Below are 21,089 nucleotides of genomic sequence, written 5' to 3'. Positions count from 1 at the left end.
CTACCGCTTTTTCACCTTGTTATCACTCCACAACCATGGTGAAACCTGAGCCTACCCCTCCCGCTTCGTCTCCCCCGGCCGAAGCCGCGGCCGTTCCTTTGGATTCAACAACCCGCGACATCCCAATCCACCCTGATCTCGTCGAAATAAAAGTTCCAGATGGGCCACTGCCATCATACCTCTATCACCCAGTAACATGCCAACCAATCAAACCTCGAGACTACCAAACTGAGCTTAAGCAACTGGAAGAACAATACAAATCACGCGAGGCCGCGCTCCATGCGCAGGAACAAATTGCCAAAGAAGTCAAAGAGAAGATTGAGACTGCTAAACGGAAACGAGAGGAGGTTCAAAAATCCATGGATAAGAAGGTCAAGGAACGCGACACCGAGATGAAGGTCGTGTCCAAGTTTCAAGAGACCAAGGCATCAGACATTCCGTCTTGAGGCAGGCGATACCAACTTTTCTTCTAAGCCATTCAGACCACAAAGAAAAAACCAAAGCTTTTTTCATACTCTTGTCATCTTTCCTGGTGGACAGACTACCATTCACAAAAGAGACCCGGTTCGTTCTCAGCCGCGCTCGAAAGAACTCTTCATCCATGATTCCAGTGAAGACAACTTCCTTGTGACTTACCATGGATCACATCATCATCTCCAACATGTCCGAGCAAAGAACATGCTCTTTGGGTTAAAATGTGAGGAGACAGGCAAGCTAAGGAACCTTTGCGCCTATGCCATGTCTACCCATGTGAGAGTTCGCTTGAACACTACGACAATGGACTCTCTAATCCAGCTGAAACATCTTGAAGCGAGCATCACTTGCCTTTTTTGGAAATTTCAGGACTGGATCAACAATGATAACGCATCGCGCGAACAACACCAAAATTATGGAAATCGACGAGCTATTATTATAACTAGAATATGGGGAGCTATGGAATCGACGCTGAAAATGATACTCTGGCGCCAGAAATGGCCGCCTTTTCACCCGTAACTTTGCACTCGATTTTGTACCTTGGATCCTATAGGCCAATTGGCTGTCTATGGGATGGGCTATAGTAGAAAAGCCCTATAAAGAGAGAAGATCTGAGTAATAGAATTTCTGTGGTTAGTCTTCAGTACGGACTAAGCTACCTTTATACCATAGACTCCTGCTCTACACTCTAAACCTATATACTGTTGATGAAAGGATCAAATGATCAATGAAACACCGTGACAGTCGAGCGGACTCAAGCCTTCAGGAGAAGTACAATTGGGATAAAAAAATCTCCACAGCTGTCTCCCCTAGGAACTTTGGGGGGAACCTCTAGCTATATGCCAAAGACCCACGAGTTCTAGCTACCACAAAATAAAAGCAAAGAAGAACACAGCTATCCTTCTTCCTCGATTGTGTTTCCAAGAAGGCTATTGCCCAGGTCGTAGGTCACCAACCAATCGCCGGCGGGCTCAGGCTCGGGCAGTTTGAGCTCCGGGTTATGCCTATTCATTTCCCTGGAAAACATCACCCTGGCAAAGGAAGGGTCAAACACGAATGTCTTTTCGCCGGTCACAGAGTTTTTCACTTCCGCCGTAGCTGAAATCTCGTCTATGGCGATGTACTCGTGCTCCTTCGGCACACTTGCCCTCTCGAGATTTTCCTTTACGTGCTTTGCAGTCTCAGTATCGAGCCGGGTGTCGATGAAGTATAACTGGTCTGGGCCGGCCACTGCCACGTATGGAGTATCCGGCGCCACAACCTGGAGGCCATATCTTGTTTTGATACTCTTTGGTACGTAGCCGCCCCGATATTCCTCTTGGAAAGTTGGCGGGCCCTCGCAGGTTGACGGGCCCTCGCAGATTGGCGAGCTCTCGCATAGTCGGGATGGGTTCAGGAATATGGCCATTGATAGTAGAAAGAGCATTGTAGTATAGGGACAAGTTGGCTATGTATGGGACAAGTTGACTAGTTGTGTACTCTGATTCATAACACACCACATGCACTAAAACCGATGTACAAAGTATATTTAGAGAGGGGAACCCTGTCAGTTGAACCAATGATGCGACGACAACATGACATAACCACATGTTCGAGCTAGTTAATAAGAGTCACTGATAACAGGGCAAGATAGTACTTTAACTTCCATTGGCTCGATACAATTACTTTTATACAGCGCTGAGACCAAACTAGCTTAGCGTCCACATAGATCTTCAATGTAATGGACTCTGGTCCCCTACAAGATAAGACTATAACCTCCCAGTCAAGCTAAGAGTCATGAGACGTAGTCTCTGAAGCAGAGCTTCTTAAAGAGGGGTTCTCTGTCGACAGGATACTGTTCATGCCCGAGGTGTCCAGCTTGACCGATGTCTCAGCGTTGGCAGAAGTCGTTGCACTATGGGTATCCTTCTTAGCCGCGCTGGCAGCGTCCACAGAAATTTTCTCCTTGTTATTGCTACTCGACTCGGCACTCGATACTGCTGCAGCAGCGCGGGTTATAGTCTTAGTATCTTACTGTGCAGCAGTCTGGACAATGTTCTCTGCTGCCTGTACAAGAGAAGTGGTGCAATATGATGTGCTCTCACGATTTTCATGGGTAGCGCAACATCCTTACTGTTAGCCTCTACCTTTGTGGTCGTACCAGCTCCCACAGATGAGGATACGTGGGCGCCGGGACTGGCCAGTGCGATGCTGGGGAGCACCAGGATCGAGATCAAGGCGGTAGAGAAACGCATACTAGGCCGTTTCTCTGTCCAGAGGTAACTTGACAGTGGGAATCAGTCTTTCGATGCGGGATACGCCGTTCCTACATTATTATATTGCTACATAGCTTATGCATCATTGTGGGAGTCTGTGTCAACTCGCGTATTCTGTAATGTAATAGATCTAACACATTATGCAAACGTCTGCGTGGAGCGCCGCCCTACGATCATATGCTCCACAACTTGCCTCACGCACTATGCGTAGGGCACCATTGCTAGAAAGGTATGTTATCACGCTGAACTATTAGCACCAGTTGAGCCTAGTTTTCCACCAAGTGATATATGCATTATCTCATGGACACAGCTAGAAAAGCAGCCATCGATGAAGGGATACATGTGCGGCTATCAAGGCAGGTGAAATACAACGGGCAGGAGTAACGTGCTTCTTAGCGATGGAGATGGCCATCCTTTATTAAATATCAATCCCTAGTAGCAGCCTAATAGTTGTCGTACGTATCAGTGTGTCAATAAATACGGGTTGGTGTCAGGAGTGTGAGTCATTGAGCTAGTTTATTGTTGAGCTAACGACAAGCTATACTTACCGGTGAGATACTAACGAAGAGGCACAGATTTTATATTTGTTAATGTAATGTGTTTAGTGGTGATTTGTAAGAAGTTGAGTTCTTCGGGGCTATAAGAGCCAGCTATATAATCCAAACATATAGAAAGCTACAGTTTATGCCTACAACGTACATAATATACAAGATTCACTTGAAAGTGTAGTCATATGTCTCCTTCCTCATCTTTGCTTTTTAATTGGCTGAGCGAGTCAGGTTTTATTAACAAAATCAGAGGTTACACGCAGAGGTTATAATATCTTCAGAACGTCAACATATTGGTAATGCTACTAGAGACGTTTTATTTTCTCTCCCTGGTGCCAATTTCATTACGATACTCAAATACCATTCTTTTGTAGGCTGAACTGTTTCCAAGGATACCAACTAGTATAGAAATTGTTCGGAGATTTTCAACATGGCCAAACGCTTTGCTCGGAGATTTGGGCACAACCCGACAATCTGGGGTGCCTAAAAAGAACAAAGGAAAGTTTATTAGGGCGTTTAAAAAAATGAGCAATGGTTTATGAGTCATTAGTTTCATGATCAAGTAGTCTAATGGATGTCTACATGGGACTCGGAGCTCGCTGCACCACTCATTCATGAATGAGCCCCTTGAATCTGTTCTAAACATAAGTCACAGGGAAGCAATCCTTTGGCATACTTAAAAGCAGTGGTTTATTCTGGGTTCACCTAGGATTTTGTCCAACAAACGGTATATAGTGTAAATATTAAGGCATTGTCTGGCTTCGTTTCAAATCGAACATCATCGGCACATATATGAGTCATAACCGATGCAGTCTGCAAAATTCAATGGATTTCAATATAGTGCTTGATTCATAGTGGGGTGATTTCACTATCCCAACTTGATGGCAACCTGACAATCATGAAACTAGGCATGATATGGGCCCGACAGAGCTGAGTTTCAGTACCCGCCTGACTGTGGATGTGGTTAAGATCTGCCTGGGATTCCAGCTCCCGACTCTTGCCAACTCATACCCCTTCTCCAACCGGTTTTCGGTAAAGCAAGCGAAGTGAACAAAGTGAAGCAAGAAACCATACTCCATAGTGACTAGTTACTTTGTAGGGCTTTGCAGACATGTGGGGCCGGAGATATCCGCCACAACGTGGCGAGTAATGTGCACCGCCTCATATCTATTTTAGGAAAAAGCAACCAACTCGGTCGCATATTTTTCCATACGCTATATGCCCACCCTTCTATAGATACACAATGACAATGACGACCTCCGACTCAAAGCGAACCCCCCGGTACACCCACACCAGACCATGTGACCGAACTCATATGCAGCAGGGATTCCATTTTAGGGAAGAGGCAGAAGGCAAAGGGCGCCTGCAGAGGAAACGGAGTAAGATGATATCATTGAAAACTTGAATCATGTGGACAAGACAATAGGAAACGGTATTTCAGTACGGAGAGTACGGAGTACACAAGGCCTAGTGGCGCCGTCCCAAAGTCTGGCAATGGAGGCTCAGCCCAATGGCAGATCGTAACAGGGATCTCAGCTTTCTGTGCATCGGCCGGACTCGGTTGGTCTCAGCGAATCCCAGCCCTGAAGTGACTCAAGACGGGCCCTGCCCCACGCTTGCTCGACCCTCCATCAGCTGAGGTCTACGACTCTGTATCGTCTTAGCGGCACTCGATAGGTCCAAAAAAAACCTTGATATGGTTGTTATGGTTGTTATGGTTGTTATGGACGTGTTTCGTGTAATATTATTAATACTGTAAACCTTGGGGAATATTATTTTCTCTTACTATCCAGTTGGATATTGAAGCACAGTATTGAAATAGATTTGAAAAAGGGATCGAAACTAAGTCTTGGCTTGCAGGCTGCAGCCAAATTTAAATAGAGTCTTCACCTAAAAGCATGGGGACTCTAGTGTTGAGGATCCGGTATCTCTTTAACGATGTGTAGATCTTGGCGCACACTGAAATATGCACATCGCCCAGCTGAGAAATGTATTTAAGTCCCCGCTAATATGTAGATAGTAATTTGATCGCTCTAGATGATCTATGGAGACTCGGAGGTTTTCTAATACTTTCAGTTTCTGCCGTTTCATGGATCATTGGGGCTTAGCTGTTGCAGTTTAGGGCATCCTGCAGCTGTTCTGGCCAAATGGACGTGCAACGGGTGTGTGAGACTGGCACTGTGCGAGTGAACCCATCAAATTTGATGAAACGTTTGGATCTCGTGCTTTTTTAACCGTTTCAAGTATTCAAGTATTCAAGTATTCAAATATTATCGCCACTGAAGTCTTCAGGTTGCAGATCGGGGAGTCCGAAATGTGCCATAGACTGATGTACGTTTGACTCCATCGGCCTGCATACCAAAATAATACGGTAGAAAAAACATGAATTCCTGTGTTTTTCTATGTTTTCTTTCTATCTTAAGAGAGAGAAAAAAAATAGAAATAATCCCAAAATTAACATATTATTGTGGCCATTAAATCTCCACTTATTGATAGTTCCCCCCCTCTCTTATTATCTTATTATTCTTCTTGACATCCCTCTCTTTTCTTTCTATAACCACTCTTGACTTTCATGTCATCTCCTTTCTTTTATATTCTAATTTCTGTTTTTGCGCATTCGCCCGCACTTTAATATACATCTCAACACAATTCCAAAATCCAACAACATTTTGTGTGGGCGAATGTTGCCTTTATGATTTATGTTCTATATTCTACATTCTTTTATATCATCTATACCAACGCCGGACGTATCACCTTTCGCACAGTGTCATAATGCCAACAGTCTTACTCCCATCTTCCGCCGCTGCTTTTGCGCCGCGATCATCCCCGAATGTCGTGTTGAACACCAAGGTTGAGCCTTGGTTGACGGCTACCCTGAAGCGAGTAAACCGGGTCAAGCGTCCTTTGAACAATGTCACTCAGCATACCCGGTGTCTGACAGAAACGCTCTCATCGAAAAATGCCATCTGGACCCTGTGTTCCATGATGTTCACCAAGGCTCCCCAGACAGAGTTGGAGAAGAATGAGAACCAGCTCTGGGAGGCCCTGCACAACCACCAAATGATCCACATGGAGGCCTACGTTGTACACGTCGACATGGTCTCCCGTAACGAGGTGGCCTTTAAGTTGACTCCGGAAACCATTGAATCCCTGGTTGATTTCCACAAGGAGGTCTACTCGGTGGATGCCGCCGCCAACACATACAACTGGTCGGGAAAGCATGGTGAGTTGAAGAGATTACAGGAGGAGTTCGTCCAAGCCGCCAACAAGTTTGTCTACCGGGCCAATGCCCAGGCGCTTGAGGGGCTAGAAGAAGACGGCGCCGGAGAGCTACTGAGCGGTCGCAGCGAAGAAGCAAAGGCAGCCATCGGCAAGCTCTTTGTCCCACTGGTTGCCCCTTCACCACCGGTGGTGGATGTCATGCGCCCAATGCCTATCCTGCCTAGTTCGACAGGCCCAGAAAACTGGTGGCAGAACCCGGTGCCCCAGCCAGCGCCACTCGAGTCGTGGAAAGTACTGTCGCCCAGCCCCAACCCGGCCACCACGGGTGATTCTAATCCGAATCTTTGGGCTAGTCTCAGTTTCAGTGATGCCCAACTTGCCTCACCGACCCCGTCTTATAGCCAACCCTTCACCCCCTCGCCGTTCCAAACCTACGACTGCCTGCCGACCACCTGCATGCCGGCCACATCGGCCGCTATCAGTCCGCTCCCGTTGCCGACCATGTTCCCAAGCATGTTCCCGAGCATGCTTGTACAACCCTGCAGCACGGCTGTCAACATGGGTATGGGGGGCTTTAGCTGGGGGGACTTTGCTCCGCTGCCGTATGGCACGATCGCCTAGATCAGCCCTCCTGAGTAGACTCGGTGATGTCGACCATTCCCAAGTCCAGGCTCCCCCGGTTCGTGTAACCTGGGTTTGAGAAACGTAGATCGTTTCTTAAAACCAGATGCGCGCGCAATTTTTCGGCTTCTTCACGACTCCCCAACTCCTCTCCTCTCTTCTTACCGGGAACCCGATTCCAAGCAACGACAATTCGCATTCTTGACGGCGTTCTCTTCGATTTGACACTGTGCATCTGTGATACTCCCTCCTGCCTTTTGCATGATAACCAGAATTATCTTTTTTTTTCTGCGCTTGCTTTGATAGTTTTGATGTTTGATTCCAGCGTCAGCGATGTTTTCTTTTTCTTTTTTTTCTTTTCCATTTGCATCAAGAAGCGGCGGGACGGCTCTCTGTTATGTTTCGTTTCTTTTGTCCCGCATATATGTCATGAAGACTGGTCTGCCTCACGGCATGTGGAGGATATGAATTTGGACGTGGAATGTCCAACCTTATGTTTTCGATTCTTATGCCGCAGCTTACTGGAAAGGGAAGAAAGCAAGCTTGAGTTACTCGACTGGACTGGGTTCAGCGTGTGCTTTTGCTTTCTTCCCTTTCTTACAGGGCTTGTCCTTCTGGTACTGGGTACCGGACCGGCTAGTTCTCTTTATCGGAGAATTAGAGGATAGGTTTATGCGACGGCGTCACCTTCTTCCTTGCATCTGTGATGCTTTGTTGGAGCACGCATTTTTGGTCATCTTTGGTTGGAGGAGGTGAATATCAGCAACACGAGTGTGAGAGAAGATTGCCTTCAGCCCTCGTCAGACTTGAGTACATCCGCCTGTGGCAGATACCAAGCGCAAAGGGCGACGCACTGGATTTCCCCCCTTGGGTCTGTGACCTGGGGATCTTCACATCCCGCCCTAAGCGACGAGTGGTCTGAGTGGCAGTCATCTCCGCCCTCTGCGTTACGAACTCACCTCCAATGGCCATATTTGGCAATGATAGATTCATCTCCTATCGTCCAGGCTGGGTTTTAGAAATTCCTGGGCAAGCTTGGTCTGTCGGTGGGCTCTTTCACTGGATGGAAGAGCCCTTCATTCTTTGTCCCGACGACAAGAATCGGATGCTCGATCTAATAGATACTCTCCTTTATGATCTATCTGATCGGGGGGCTGGTCCCTTGCGCTGGCCGCTTCTTTTCTCTTGGTTTTATGTTGATCCGTCAGCAGTTCTATTCAAATGTTGTATGTATCTCTTTAGCTTATGTAGTTTAAAAAAGTGCATACACAATTTCTTCCTCTCAGTTTATATCTATAACTAGATATTCGTATTAGTTAAAAACAAGAAAACTTATACATAGTTCGTAGAAATCTAAATTTAAATCCATCAAGATCCAAGGCAACCCCATACTCTTGCAAGTATATCGGGTATATTACCCCAGTCCTTCTGTATGACGTCAATCGCCAAGACAGTGCAGGTAACATCATATTCCAAGTTGATCCTCCAACTTTTGCTCACAGTCACTCCCTTAAACACCTCTCTCTATGCCTGCATTCTAGCTTTGACTTCTTTTATATGTTATAAGATCTCTTTGCATTGTAATTCTATTGCATTTGTCTCTTGTCTCTTGTCTCTTATCTGGGATTTACCACGTGTTTCATCAATTTATAACCTAAAACCTTTCTACAAAGAAACAGTTTTGCCGGAGCCAGCTTTTGAGCGTTGTTAGACATTTGAGTCTTCATAAATTCTGGAGATCCGGGTCTCCAGTTGTCCGCCACCGCTTATCCCACCCCCGTGTCCTAATTCCGGCACACCACGAGCTGACACAACCCCCGCTACTCGAAACAACGTCACTGCACTACCGACACAACTCGGAATTTACAACATCGCAGAAAACTAAGACTTCGAAATATAGAAATACTCTTACTGCACCTATGGCTACCTTACACGAGGCCCTCCAATGCCTCAAACCAACGTTATGGGACGAAGTTCCCCAGGATCCCGACGAGCTCCGTGACTACGTGCGCGAGATCTTCAAAAATAGCCGCCTGGTAGCGGAATCACTTCCAGACCCCCCAATATCCGACAACGATAACTACCCCGGGCTCGAGGACACGAAAAATTCCTCCGCCCGACGAATCGTCCCATCATCCGCACGAGTGGGAGAAACCGATCCGGAGATTACAGACCTGCAAAAGGAATGGGGGAAGCCACTCAAAATGGGCGGACCAAGGGACAATCCATTGGACGTGACAGTGTGGAAACTTTCCGCAAATGACGGTGGGGGTTCATGGTTCGGGCGACGGAGTGTGCATGAGGGCCTCCCATTCTCGCGGTGGCGGAAGAAGCTCTCAACTGAGTACGACGAAACGCTCAAAGTAAATCGCAAGAAGATTGAGAAGGGACAGACGCCTGACAAGTGCATCCGTGGAATCGGTGCCGAAGAGAAAATCGAGAACATTGAGATCAAGGACCATGATGGTTCGGTTCTGGGAGATTTAATGGTTTACCATGTCTCGGCGCAGTTTCCCAAACCTACTGCTCCGCGCGATTTCGTGGCGCTGATAATCAATTCTGATTCTGGATTGCAAGCTGGCGGAACTAAACAGCCTGGTCGCAGCTGGGTCATGATCTCTAAGCCGTGTGAACACCCCGATATCCAGCATAAGCAGGGGTATACTCGCGGACAGTATGAGTCTATCGAGCTCATTCGGGAGATTCCTAAGAAGAATGGCAGTGGGAGCAGCTCCCCTAGCCAGGGGAGTAAGAAGAATAGTGATTCTTCGTCCTCCAATCTGCAACAGCCTGAGGGACTACCTGAGCAGGATGGAGCTGGGGATGAGGAAGATGAAGAAATGAATCCTGTTGAATGGATCATGATCACTAGGAGTGACCCGGGCGGCAACATTCCGCGGTGGATGGTGGACAAGGGAACGCCACGAAGCGTGGGAACGGACGCTGCTAAATTCATTAATTGGGCTCTTCAAGATGACAAGCCGCCCAAGCAAGAAGAAAGGACGGGTACGGAAGCTGGAAATACTTCAGCAAGCGCCAAGGCTAAATCCGGGGACGGGGAGACTGCGAATGAATACGACTCCGATCAGGCAGACGACTCGGATTCGGATTACGAATCACTTAACAGCGACGGTGAACATTCGCATCATGGTCTGATTGCCAGTGTTACCGGCTTGCTCAACAGTGGACTGGAACGGTTCGCACCGCAAGCTCTAGGCTATGGCGCCCACACTACAGTATCGGGTGATATCCCGGCCGGGGACGAGGTTTCCCACATTGATGCAGATGGCATGGCACACCTAAGCCCAAATAGTGTCCAACAAAATAAAACAACGTTGGACGCCGAATCTTCAAGATCCCGTGAGCATGACCATGTTTCACTCTCCTCGGCCAATTCCGCACAAGAAGCAACTGCCATTGATGAGGTAGCACGCAACAACATGTCAACGGAGGAACTGACCGAAATGACAAAGAATGGCAAGCTCACTTCCCACGAGAAAGAGCTCGCAAAGCTGGCCATCCGCAAACGCGAGGTTGAAGACAAGCTAGACGAAGTCCGCGCCGAACTCGACAAGTTTCAGATCTCATCACAACCGCCTAGTGTTTCAGGGACCCCAGCGAAAAGCATCAGCGAGGTAGACAGCGACACTAACGGGATGCGCAAGCGTGCAGCGACGAATAGGTCTTCCAGGCCCGCCAGTACTCGCACACAGCAGAGCCAGACCCAACCGCAGGACGAGATCAGCAATGAAGACCAACCATCTTCTACGCGGACGGAAACCCCCGAGCCGTCATCGCGTCTCCCCAAAGCAGCTGCCCAATTTCTCCATGGGGAATCTAAGCTGCTTAAACAGCTGCGCAAGATCGAGGCTAGCCAGCTAAAAATTACGTCGAAGATTCAAGCGAAGCAGAAAAAGGATGATGAGCGTTCGCAGAAGTCCAAGTCCAAGAACAAGTCTGAGGTTGATAACTTGAAGCAAGAGGTACATGATCTCAAGAAGGAGGTCAAGCAGCTTCGCTCTGAGCGCAAGAAATGGGTCGACCTTGTTTCTTCGTTGCAGGCGGAGAATACAAGGTTGGCGGCGAAGTCGGAGGATGCTTAATCGGTGGATAAACCATAATTATATAGCTTGTACATACTGCATCGCTTATTTTCTAGCCTCCTCTATTGGTTTATTTTTTTGCTTTGGACCGGAGTCTGATCTGTCCAATGGTTCTATAACTACACACTTTGTCCTGTATCTATTACTACATCTATCTACGGAATGAATTTCGATATTTGATATCTTCATGTTTCAAACATTATGACTAGATTGTAATATTGCTGGCCATCATCAATCAAGTGAGATACAGCTCTGAGGCGGCTTCTCCCAAGTATTGGGTGTAGTTGAGAAACCGAATTCTCGACAAGCAATACCAGGACATCCGTTACGATGCTAGTTCCAAGGTTGGGTATATGGGGCCTTGCTGTTGAGAGCATAATTTCATGTGGTAGGCGTGCGTATCACAAAGTGTCCCCCTCACTGACAAGAATTGAAGGATTCTTCAGGTTCCGGAAGCCAAAACACCGGCAATCCCTAGCCCAGAGAGAGGGTTCTATCGGCCTTGTTTCATAGAGCATTTCGTATGTTGAGTTGGAATTGTTATTCCATACTGAGGTGATCGAAGGGAAAACTGAGGGAATGGATCTTTGGCAGTTTCAAAATCCGTACACAGAGGGATTTATCTCACGTCAGCAAAGTTGCTGAGCTCCAGGGCTGGACTAGGGGGTGGTCGGAGGGTCGGAGGATCTGCCTTCCTGTATGGAAAGCTGAGGACGTGACAAGGGGTATCAAGAAAACAAGAATAAACCACACTAAATAGTTTACTCTTGAGTCTAGATCATTGGAGGGCACATGTTAGCCAACCCATCTTGTATTATGTTGAGCAACTCTGCAAGACACCACATACCTCTGGCGGATTACCAGCACCTCTGACCATTTTCTCCAACATCATTGCGCGCACCTTCTCTTTGGGTTCCCCCATGCCGACGGCCATGTAGGACAGCAGGGGAGGGTGACCGACGTAGGAGGAGTAGCTGTCACGGAGGATGTTGGACGTCCACTCGTACTTGGTTGTATCGGCGTGTCCGGTACCGATGTAACGGGCCTGGAGAGCCTCGAGGTTCTGGATGGTGCGGAGCTTGTCGGCCATGGTGGATAGTAGAGATGTTGGTGTTGGATTGAGAAGAATAGCGGGAAGCTCGAAAGAAGAAAGAGAATATTGACGCCTCAGGCATAAATTATATGACATCACGTGATCGCATGAGATTCTTCGATCCTGTCTTTGCCTTTAACAAAGGATTTGGTTGTTTGGGAAATTGTCGTTCGGACTATAATAATATCCAATGTCTGTTGATACATCCGGTTTATCATTATCGTCCCGGATAGCATCGCTGGTTCATGCACATTTCGATGCTCTGCCAACGCGCAGCAAACCAACCATATTTCCAGATGGATCGAGGGAATGGATTCCAATGACCGGTATTGTGGCCGTCAAAGGTATGTTTGTAACTTAATGTTTATAAGCGAGTTATCATCCTCGTCCATGTATGTACAGTGAAGGGGATGGGTCCATTCTTTGCTTTTTACTTCGCCGTCACACATCTTTCTTGTGATTCAAATAGTAACATTTTTTTTGTCTCTTCGTTTATAGGAGAAAACACACCTTTGGAAAGTCTAACCTGCATATCTGTCACGTAAGTTTCGAATTTCCCACTTGCAAGTCTGACCAAGTCATATGCAAGCGACCTACATTCAAAAAAGCTGATATTGATGTAGGAGTGGCGCTAAATGCTTGTCGGCATCTCATATCCCACGCTGCAGGGGTCTTGTACTACATGACTGTCATGCTGAGATATTGGCCATCCGAGCATTTAATTATTGGCTTTTGACAGAATGCAACAGTGTTCTATCTCGGGAAAAGCAATTACCGAGTGGCCATGATACCCCCGATAATGAAAAAGTCCCGGATTCTCCATTCATACAAAGGAGAAAGACTGAAGAGGATGAAGATGGTATTGGTACACCACCCACAGAATGGCCGCCCTTTGAGATTCGGCCTGATATCAAGATTTACATGTATTGCACATGTGCTCCTTGCGGCGACGCAAGCATGGAGCTCTGCATGGCAGCCCAAGAAGATGCGACACCCTGGGAAGTCTTACAGCAAGAAGGTCCTTTGCCAGAAACCCAAGATGCAGAGGTCCCAGGTACAGAGACCCTTCTAGATGGCCGGGCCCACTTCTCTCTTCTCGGAGTCGTGCGTCGAAAGCCAGCGCGCATGGATGCCGAGTCCACGCGCAGCAAGTCCTGTTCAGACAAGCTTGCGTTGCGGCAAGTCTCCTCTTTGCTGTCCTGTGAGACCAGTCGCCTCGTTGCTCCCACCGAAAACGCCTATCTGGCAGGTCTGATTCTTCCTGAGGACGAAATCAGCCAAGTTGGCTGTAACCGCTCCTTTGGCGAGAACGGTCGAATGCAGGCTTTGGGTGGACTATATTGGCCTAGGGAGACAAAGGGTAAAGAAAATACACCGGGGTATCGATTCCGGCCATTCCAGGTTCTTTCGGTGCCGAGTGAAGAGGTGGCAGCGCTTTGGCCATTTGCGAAGCCGAAATCCGTGCCTTGTCCTGCAATTCCTTTAGAGCGGGAAGGAGACTCTTTGACGTCTGGTGCAAAAGTTAAAAAGGCCAGGCCAGGGAATGTGAGCGCCGTTTGGACATTGGCTCCCTCGTATAAACGCCCATCGGCAATGACTATGGATACTGGCAGCAAGTCAGTGCCAACTCTTCGTCATTCTAAAACCGGCTTATATGAGACTATCATCAACGGAGTGAAGCAAGGAAACCGGGCATCCTCACCGGGTGCCCGTGGGGCCTCGTCTCTATCCCGAGCTAAACTTTGGGCTCTTCTTCGCGAAATTTCGCCTGCCTCGATTCGACATACCTATCAAACCAACGTCTCCCCAGCCGGATCGCTGTCGGATACTCCAAAGGCCGAAGATCCGCACGTCAATACAGTTCAGCACCATATACCAGATATAACCACCTACCAGGATTTCAAAAGCCCTAGCAGCTTGGAAGACCCGTTGCAAATCCGCATGCAGGCCATCAGGGATGCTAAACTGGTTCTCAGGGGATGGATGGCTAATTCAGGAGATGAATCTTGGGGCTTGGATGTTTTAGTTGACCCCAAAAAGCGAAAGCGCTGATTGTGTCCAGAGGATGAAAGATCACTCTGCGTCATGTATACTAACTCCATCGTATCCCCCTTTCAAGATTTCCATTAGAATATAAGATACTGCGTATCTGAACAAAAAGAGCCATGTGCTAGTTTAAGAAATATCTTGCTATCACTAACAAAGGGACTGGTTTGCTGTTCATGATTGACATCAGCCCTTTATCGCCGTCAAACAACAAACCACGGCCTCGTCAACCAGGCATCGAGGCGGGCTTCCACGAGTCAGCGGAATGTCAACAATGGGATGTCTCGGTTTTTCTCAGGTGCCTTTGATTGTTAGATCTTCTTGTTCTTCTCACAACCCTCTTTCCTCCCCCATACCTTCTAGTCTCGAGTTTCATCAATCTACGACTTCACACCTCGGATATCGACCCCCATGAGCAACAATTGATGAAATATTCCGCTTCTTCGACATAGCTTTGATTACAGCCGCCAGCTTTATCTTCAATATGGCTCCGAAACCTCCGGCCGAATGCGCAAAATGTGGGACAGAAACTAGGACTATGTGTTGGGGCTGCTCGCATGCACCCGAATACCAAAGCGGCGATTCTCGAGTTGTTTTTTACTGCAGCCGCGAGTGCCAGGAACTGGACTGGCCAGATCATCAGGACTATTGCAAGAACATGCAACAACGAAAGATACTGCTCCGAGCTGCCCAGATACTGAAGGCATCCATGCTGGCATACAGAGAAACTGTGTACGACGTGGATCTAACTAAGATCGAATATCGCGATGGGGTCCTCTATCTCCATCAAAATCAAAGATCGGTTTCGTCTCAATCCAAGCGCGGTCCTTTCCCTAACCACATGACTGACAACATCGTGCACAAGGAAGCAGCTCTTGTTAAAAGTCAATCTACAGCAGCCATGGCGCTCTTGGGTCCCTTGACCAGAAAACTACTCGGAGGTAAATAGCCTTTCTACCCCTACGTACCGAAGCGAGCTGTGGCTAAAACAAAAGCAGGTGTGTCCTTGACAATTGAGACCATGGTCGTCAACATCGGAAGATCACGGGTGCCAACTAGGCTTGTTCCTGGTCCTGGCTTACACGGCGGTCCACACACGGTGTTGAAGATAGGGCGAATCGAGAGCAACGAAACATGGATCATCGATACGACAGGTTGTCAATATGGATTCCGAGATGTGCTTGTTCCATTTGTCAAGTACTTTCATGACAACGAATGCCGGATTTTGAGTGCACCTCGGATTTACGACGAATGTGAGACAAGCGACTTGGACTACTTGTCATCTCTCTATGTCTTCAACCAAACGAAAGCGCAACGACAGGATATGCGACTAGAACGACTGACCCGTCACCATTTTGCTGTCTTCATTTATATGAGTGTGCATGATGAAATCCTTATGGGCTCTGGCGCTGACTACAAGAGAAGGTTCGATCGCTTCGTCAATGAGCTCAAAGCTCACCTGGTTGAATCTATCAGGAAGGCAGGTAACGATTTCGAAGATTCTGATGATTGAAGACGGAGGATTGCATAGCTGGGTGTATCTATTCAGTTGTTTAATTGATTTCAAACTTGTGATTCACTCTTGACCTTAACTATATAAAGAATTGCCCTTGTAAGCTCCTCTGCCTGAATACTGTTGTGGAATTGACAGCGAGAAATAACCTGGGAACCCGACATTAATTGTAACGAGCAACATAGTCTATTCAATTCATTCTATATATTACTCAGAATCATCTGCACTCTTCACAGTGAACTATTCGAGCGCCACAATTCCATACCTTCTCTAGAAAGTCTCATATCTGATTTAATGTTCTAAGTTTCTAGTTTGGGACGCATCATCAGCCCCGAATTGCTCAAGAACAATGAATTATCAATTGGTATATCAGTCTTGCCTTAGCTTCTAACGTTACTTCAAATCTGGAATGCAACAACTGGAAGAGTCTCTTGGTAAGAACTCACAAAGTAGATTTTGTATTTGCTATCTTGTTCGGTCAAATTCTCCTGCGACAACAAATTTAACGATGGCCAACTTTGGGAGATTATAATCCAAAAAGTGCGCCTATCATAAAGGTTTTCGCAAGTCAACCTTGGGAAATATTAGGGATGAATAATATACAAAAATAAGGCATGGAAGTAAATCCAAAAAAGGAAACAACCTATGAAAGAAGTTTTTGATGGGAATATCTCAGTAGATTCCAGGGATGATGCGGCTGCGAACGATGGAGGTATAACGCTTCCAGTCGGCGCCATACTTCTTCTCGCACTTCTCCTCATCGCGCATCTCACGGTGGATCAACAAGACACCAAAGTAAAGCATGTAAAAGTACGTGAAGATCATACCCCAGCCACGGATTTCCGGGGTCTGCACGGCTTGCTTCTGGACAGCGCCACTGGCTGGGTTGATGCTCTCGATGAGGACATATCCCGCAACGCCAGTGGGCAGGCAGTAGGCCCACGACATAGTCCAATCACCCAAGTAGTTGATGTGACGCGCCAGACCCCACCAGCCGGAGGTCATCAGTTTGGATCCAGCGGCAGTTTCAATGTACTTGATGTTCTTCAGGCGCGGGTCATTGGGATTCGTGCGGAAACGATTCTTCTGGTTATTGGCGCCACGGAAGATCGAATATCCAACGGCGGTGATACCCAGAACAACGGCCATACCACTCAAGCCAAGCTCGTAGGGGAAGACAGAGAGATACCGGGTCTGAATGCTGTACACATGAGGCACCCAAGCCACATCGCCGAAAGACAACATGAATCCGAATCCGTCCATAATTACATCCATGGTGGTCATGATTGCTGGCTCCATGTACAGCGCATCCAGAATGTAAAACGCCTGGAAAACAGTAACCAGCACAATCGAGTCGGTGATGTAGCCATAAGTTCGGTACTGGTGGGCCACGTTGGACAAGTTCAGAATTGTCCATCCAAGCAATCCTGGTCTCATCTCCATGAACACCTTGATATCAATGGTGCGCGATGCCTCGCTGACGAATGGAATGGGCAAGCGAACACGAGGGTTGAGTTCACGGCCGATGAAGAAGTCGTAGAGCATATTGCCCGTATGACCGCCAGGTGCCAGCTGCCGTAGGCTTGGGTTTGCCTGCCCTGGAGCTGGAACTGTGAAGCTCTTCAGATAGACAAACATTGCAACAGAAGAAGAGATCAACAAGTTTGCTGTAATGACCTGGACGTAGTTGTCCCATAGGAATGTCCACACCACAAAGTCGGCTCCGTAGAGATAAGTGCCTCCGGCGAGGCCGGAGAGGATAATGATGGCAGATGAGAATGCTATACAATGAACCGAGTCAGAAAAAGAGTCCCCCTGTTTGAATGCGATATGCGAAAAAGGACTGCCATTGCCATACCATTGAATTTGTACTTCAGCCGTCCTCCGCAGGCCAACACAACACCGTCTGCCTCCTGACCGGGAAGGAAGACCTGCAAGAACAGGCTGAAGGCATAGTAGCTCAGTGTCCACAGTGTAACATTGGTATCATAAAGCGCCGTGACTCCTTCCTCTGGCCACCCGACTTCACGCTTCAATTGCTCGAGCGACAAAGTCGAGGGATTCAACAGCGACGGCGCAGGACAACCAGAGATATCGTTGCAGACGAAGGTAAAGAGGTATATCAGGGTTGGCAATCCAAATACAATACCGAAAGCACCTATTCTATTGTAAATGTTAGCTCGGCTTAACTCAATTGAAGAAAGAAAAACATACGGTCCACAAAACTCATAACCGCGTTTTTCTGGCACTGGCTGCACAGGTATTTTTTTGGAGTCCTTTTTGGTGGACATATTGAAGTAATGACCAATGAATAGACAGGGAAATAATCCAGGAACTACCCAGAGTGTGGGGGAGGAGATCCTTAAATAAGTGCCTGGAGCCTTCAAAGTCGCGTACGACGTCGGATGGTGGGTGTTCCGCCAGATTTGCTCCGCATCTCCAATCACAGCGGTGGTGATGCTACGTAAGCCTCCCTCTCTCACAGGCGCAGGTACATTTTACCTCCTTCACACCAATTCATACATTGTCATTTCTATCATTTTACAGATTGTATCTTTTTCCCTGGTCTCTCCACATTCCTTATCCCATTTCATTTCTTTCTACTTCCAGACTGCCTTGGGTCGACCCCAACATAGCCCACCATGAAGCTCACCAGCTCCGCTCATTACTCTATTTTCCTTCTATCCTCAATTCTCGGATTATCTAGCGCATCATATTCTTCCCATTTGGAAGATGATGCTCCATGTGTCGCCCGCTCCCCAACCACCGGGTTGTACTTTGATCTGAATGCGATCTCATTATCCCCACCCGAAATGAAGGACGGCAAACTCTCGAAAGATGCGCGGAATACCAGCTGGTTTGCCAGGGGTCATGACTACCCGGCCAATTTCACAATCAACATCTGCGCGCCGGTCATTGAGAACGTGACGGATGTGGTTGGGATAGAGTCACCGCGGTGGAAGAACGTCAGTGCATATTACGAGCGGGATGATAAAAGATACTCCATAGGGTATGTCAGATCTCCATCCTAACCGGTCGCACTAGTTGGATTTGTGCTAACGATTCTCGGTCATATACAGGCAACAAGCATCTGAACCTTTCTTCCGCGGCCGCAAACTCGTCCTCAATTATACCAATGGCTCGCCTTGTCCGGACGACTATAATATGGGCAGTTCCAATGTCTCTACGCGCACTAAGTCGACTGTCATGTCTTTCCTTTGTGACCGCGACGCTGCGCCAAACGTGGCCACGGCGTCCTTTGTCGGCTCCATGGATGAATGCTCGTACTTCTTCGAAGTCCGTAGCTCAGCGGCATGTGGTGGAATCGCCGTGGATCCCAACGCTGGTGGTTTGGGACCGGGCGGCGTATTCGGTGTTATGTGAGCATCCATTTCTGCCTGTTGGGAAAATACCCAATGTAATCCATGCTAACCCTGTCCTCTAGTATGGTGATTGCCATCGCCGTTTATTTGATTGGTGGCTGCGCCTACCAGCGAACAGTCATGCATCAACGTGGCTGGCGCCAGTGTCCGAACTTCAGCCTGTGGGCTGGCGTTTTCGACTTTGTCAAAGTAAGTATCCTATTATTGATCCCATGTTGGCCTCGTCGCAAATTCAGATATGGCAAGTTCGTGTCGCATAAGTTTCGGGATTCAAATGGGGCAGGACTACCTGTTTCAAGGATGGATTGAACTCGCTCTAGCTGGTCTAGAGACCAATCGCTTCGGAAGAGACGGTCGCGGTTTGCCTGTTCCATTCATCTCCTTGTTTCTTGTCAGGCATAGATCTTTTTTTTTTTTTTTTTTTTGCCATGTTATATCTTTTGAATGGATGGACTCTTTGGACCTTCGGGCGCCTGTGGTGATCACGGCGTGTACATTTCCATATGTTTGACAAGATGTCTTGATTTATGCAAGTGGGCTGTCCCTCGGGTACTTGTCAATGGACGTGTCATTTCATCTTTGGGATCCCTGGGGAGACAGCTCCTCCATAGTCACTGCTCCTCTCTTGATTCATTAGATGGACAATGTGTTCTATTGCATGTACTTAAATGATCGATTGCAGTTGCGAGCCTCATTGTCTGGAACGTGACGCTGACCACTTCTTCCTTTCTACATCAACAGGACATGTTCGTGATTATATTTTCCTCGCTAGGAAACCTCTTCCGCTGCAAGGGATCCCCCGCGAGTGATGGCTACACCCGTGCGGACTCGAATGGCCGTGGTGGATTCATCAGCGCCATCGGAGGACGGGGAGGACGCGGTCAGGGCCGTGACGTGGATGCCGAGAACAGGCTCATAGATCAACTGGATGAAGAGTGGGATGATTAGTGGGTGGTTGCTTTTACTTTCTTTTCCCCGGTTTCCCTTGTCTTATAGCGACTTGTGTTTCCCATAACCTTTCTCTACACTCCTTTTTGTCCAGTGGCAACTTCATTTCTCGGATTGTTCAAAGAATAAATTCCGATGCCTTTCTCCTTGTCTGATTATTTGTAATGTACGGAGTAAATGTTTCCATGTTATCCACGAACATGTTCTGTAGTCATTTACCTACCTCGCCTGGATATATATATCCACATTTGGCATCACATCCCATCTCAATTCATTCGTGTGGACATACAGGGGGCTCACATGCGAGCAGGGTTAGGATTGAATTATAACATAAGCTGTCACATTATACCTAGGTACCTACCAACTTCAATTGCACATACCTACACTGTACTTGATCCCATTTTCAAGTAAGTCATACTCGATCGTAAACTGTTAAGCGAACATATACCCCACAGCGCACAGATAACCATACAACTAGCATCATTGGTCTAGTGGTAGAATTCGTCGTTGCCATCGACGAGGCCCGTGTTCGATTCACGGATGATGCACAACAATTTATTTTTTGCAACTTCCTTTGCTGAATTTATTTTGGCGTAGGGAGAATCGGATTTTTTTTTGTCAGGGTACTGGAAACTTTTACGAGGTTGTGATGTCTATCCGAGAAAATCAAACTATTAGATATAGATATTCTTCGGAAAATCTGCTTAAATAAGAAAGGGATATACACGCAGCAGACGACATAATGATATTTACACAAATCAACACAAGTGGGGTGATAATACGGTAGCGCAAAAAGTAACAGACCCCAGCTCCGAATGCCCGACTCCAAGCTTTTGTAATCACTGTAAAGAAAACTCAAACAAACACGACGTAGCACATGGCA

At 47.4% G+C, this 21,089-nt stretch overlaps 12 protein-coding genes across 12 annotated transcripts; 7 read left to right on the top strand and 5 right to left on the bottom strand.

The window, feature by feature from the left end:
• Window positions 1-35: 35 nt before the first annotated feature.
• N7455_002351 (uncharacterized protein) lies at window positions 36-446 on the top strand (the record flags this gene model as incomplete). Its single annotated transcript, XM_040951434.2, has 1 exon — window positions 36-446. One exon carries the CDS (start codon window positions 36-38, stop codon window positions 444-446), a length of 411 nt encoding a protein of 136 aa, XP_040817812.2.
• A 923-nt stretch (window positions 447-1,369) lies between these two features.
• On the bottom strand, window positions 1,370-1,882 carry N7455_002350 (uncharacterized protein; the record flags this gene model as incomplete). Its single annotated transcript, XM_040951436.2, has 1 exon — window positions 1,370-1,882. One exon carries the CDS (start codon window positions 1,880-1,882, stop codon window positions 1,370-1,372), a length of 513 nt encoding a protein of 170 aa, XP_040818433.2.
• Window positions 1,883-2,241: 359 nt separating this feature from the next.
• Window positions 2,242-2,708, bottom strand: N7455_002349 (uncharacterized protein; the record flags this gene model as incomplete). Its single annotated transcript, XM_065604263.1, has 2 exons — window positions 2,242-2,453; window positions 2,588-2,708. 2 exons carry the CDS (start codon window positions 2,706-2,708, stop codon window positions 2,242-2,244), a joined length of 333 nt encoding a protein of 110 aa, XP_065462754.1.
• A 3,341-nt stretch (window positions 2,709-6,049) lies between these two features.
• On the top strand, window positions 6,050-7,120 carry N7455_002348 (uncharacterized protein; the record flags this gene model as incomplete). Its single annotated transcript, XM_040951958.2, has 1 exon — window positions 6,050-7,120. One exon carries the CDS (start codon window positions 6,050-6,052, stop codon window positions 7,118-7,120), a length of 1,071 nt encoding a protein of 356 aa, XP_040817602.2.
• A 1-nt stretch (window position 7,121) lies between these two features.
• On the bottom strand, window positions 7,122-7,319 carry N7455_002347 (uncharacterized protein; the record flags this gene model as incomplete). Its single annotated transcript, XM_065604262.1, has 1 exon — window positions 7,122-7,319. One exon carries the CDS (start codon window positions 7,317-7,319, stop codon window positions 7,122-7,124), a length of 198 nt encoding a protein of 65 aa, XP_065462753.1.
• Window positions 7,320-9,039: 1,720 nt separating this feature from the next.
• On the top strand, window positions 9,040-11,223 carry N7455_002346 (uncharacterized protein; the record flags this gene model as incomplete). Its single annotated transcript, XM_040951582.2, has 1 exon — window positions 9,040-11,223. The coding sequence occupies one exon, from the start codon at window positions 9,040-9,042 to the stop codon at window positions 11,221-11,223; it is 2,184 nt and encodes a 727-aa protein (XP_040817793.2).
• A 525-nt stretch (window positions 11,224-11,748) lies between these two features.
• N7455_002345 (splicing factor 3B subunit 5 family protein) lies at window positions 11,749-12,334 on the bottom strand. Its single transcript, XM_040951002.2, has 2 exons — window positions 12,071-12,334; window positions 11,749-11,996 (listed from the first exon to the last, which is right to left on the bottom strand). The coding sequence occupies exons 1-2, from the start codon at window positions 12,311-12,313 to the stop codon at window positions 11,985-11,987; spliced, it is 255 nt and encodes an 84-aa protein (XP_040817935.1). The 5' UTR covers window positions 12,314-12,334; the 3' UTR covers window positions 11,749-11,984.
• Window positions 12,335-12,475: 141 nt separating this feature from the next.
• N7455_002344 (tRNA-specific adenosine deaminase) lies at window positions 12,476-14,368 on the top strand (the record flags this gene model as incomplete). Its single annotated transcript, XM_040950964.2, has 3 exons — window positions 12,476-12,660; window positions 12,815-12,857; window positions 12,940-14,368. The coding sequence occupies exons 1-3, from the start codon at window positions 12,507-12,509 to the stop codon at window positions 14,366-14,368; spliced, it is 1,626 nt and encodes a 541-aa protein (XP_040818439.2). The 5' UTR covers window positions 12,476-12,506.
• A 478-nt stretch (window positions 14,369-14,846) lies between these two features.
• On the top strand, window positions 14,847-15,875 carry N7455_002343 (zinc finger MYND domain-containing protein; the record flags this gene model as incomplete). Its single annotated transcript, XM_065604261.1, has 2 exons — window positions 14,847-15,303; window positions 15,361-15,875. 2 exons carry the CDS (start codon window positions 14,847-14,849, stop codon window positions 15,873-15,875), a joined length of 972 nt encoding a protein of 323 aa, XP_065462752.1.
• A 672-nt stretch (window positions 15,876-16,547) lies between these two features.
• erg24B (uncharacterized protein) lies at window positions 16,548-18,166 on the bottom strand (the record flags this gene model as incomplete). The annotated part of the gene is made up of 3 exons (XM_040951258.2): window positions 16,548-17,656; window positions 17,734-18,038; window positions 18,090-18,166. The coding sequence occupies 3 exons, from the start codon at window positions 18,164-18,166 to the stop codon at window positions 16,548-16,550; spliced, it is 1,491 nt and encodes a 496-aa protein (XP_040817544.1).
• A 351-nt stretch (window positions 18,167-18,517) lies between these two features.
• N7455_002341 (uncharacterized protein) lies at window positions 18,518-20,206 on the top strand (the record flags this gene model as incomplete). The annotated part of the gene is made up of 4 exons (XM_040951788.2): window positions 18,518-18,885; window positions 18,956-19,255; window positions 19,321-19,447; window positions 20,000-20,206. The coding sequence occupies 4 exons, from the start codon at window positions 18,518-18,520 to the stop codon at window positions 20,204-20,206; spliced, it is 1,002 nt and encodes a 333-aa protein (XP_040817817.2).
• A 164-nt stretch (window positions 20,207-20,370) lies between these two features.
• On the top strand, window positions 20,371-20,787 carry N7455_002340 (uncharacterized protein; the record flags this gene model as incomplete). Its single annotated transcript, XM_065604260.1, has 3 exons — window positions 20,371-20,379; window positions 20,418-20,517; window positions 20,669-20,787. 3 exons carry the CDS (start codon window positions 20,371-20,373, stop codon window positions 20,785-20,787), a joined length of 228 nt encoding a protein of 75 aa, XP_065462751.1.
• Between the last annotated feature and the right edge of the window lie 302 nt (window positions 20,788-21,089).

This window comes from Penicillium solitum (genome assembly GCF_028829755.1).
Source record: "Penicillium solitum strain IBT 25940 chromosome Unknown utg000001l_segment0_segment0, whole genome shotgun sequence".
Lineage (NCBI taxonomy): Eukaryota > Fungi > Ascomycota > Eurotiomycetes > Eurotiales > Aspergillaceae > Penicillium > Penicillium solitum.
This window is presented reverse-complemented; position numbering and strand designations above follow the sequence as displayed.

Bases quoted from the DNA above. Each gene is read 5' to 3' on its own strand.
- N7455_002345 (XM_040951002.2), bottom strand. From the start codon at position 12,313: ATGGCCGACAAGCTCCGCACCATCCAGAACCTCGAGGCTCTCCAGGCC.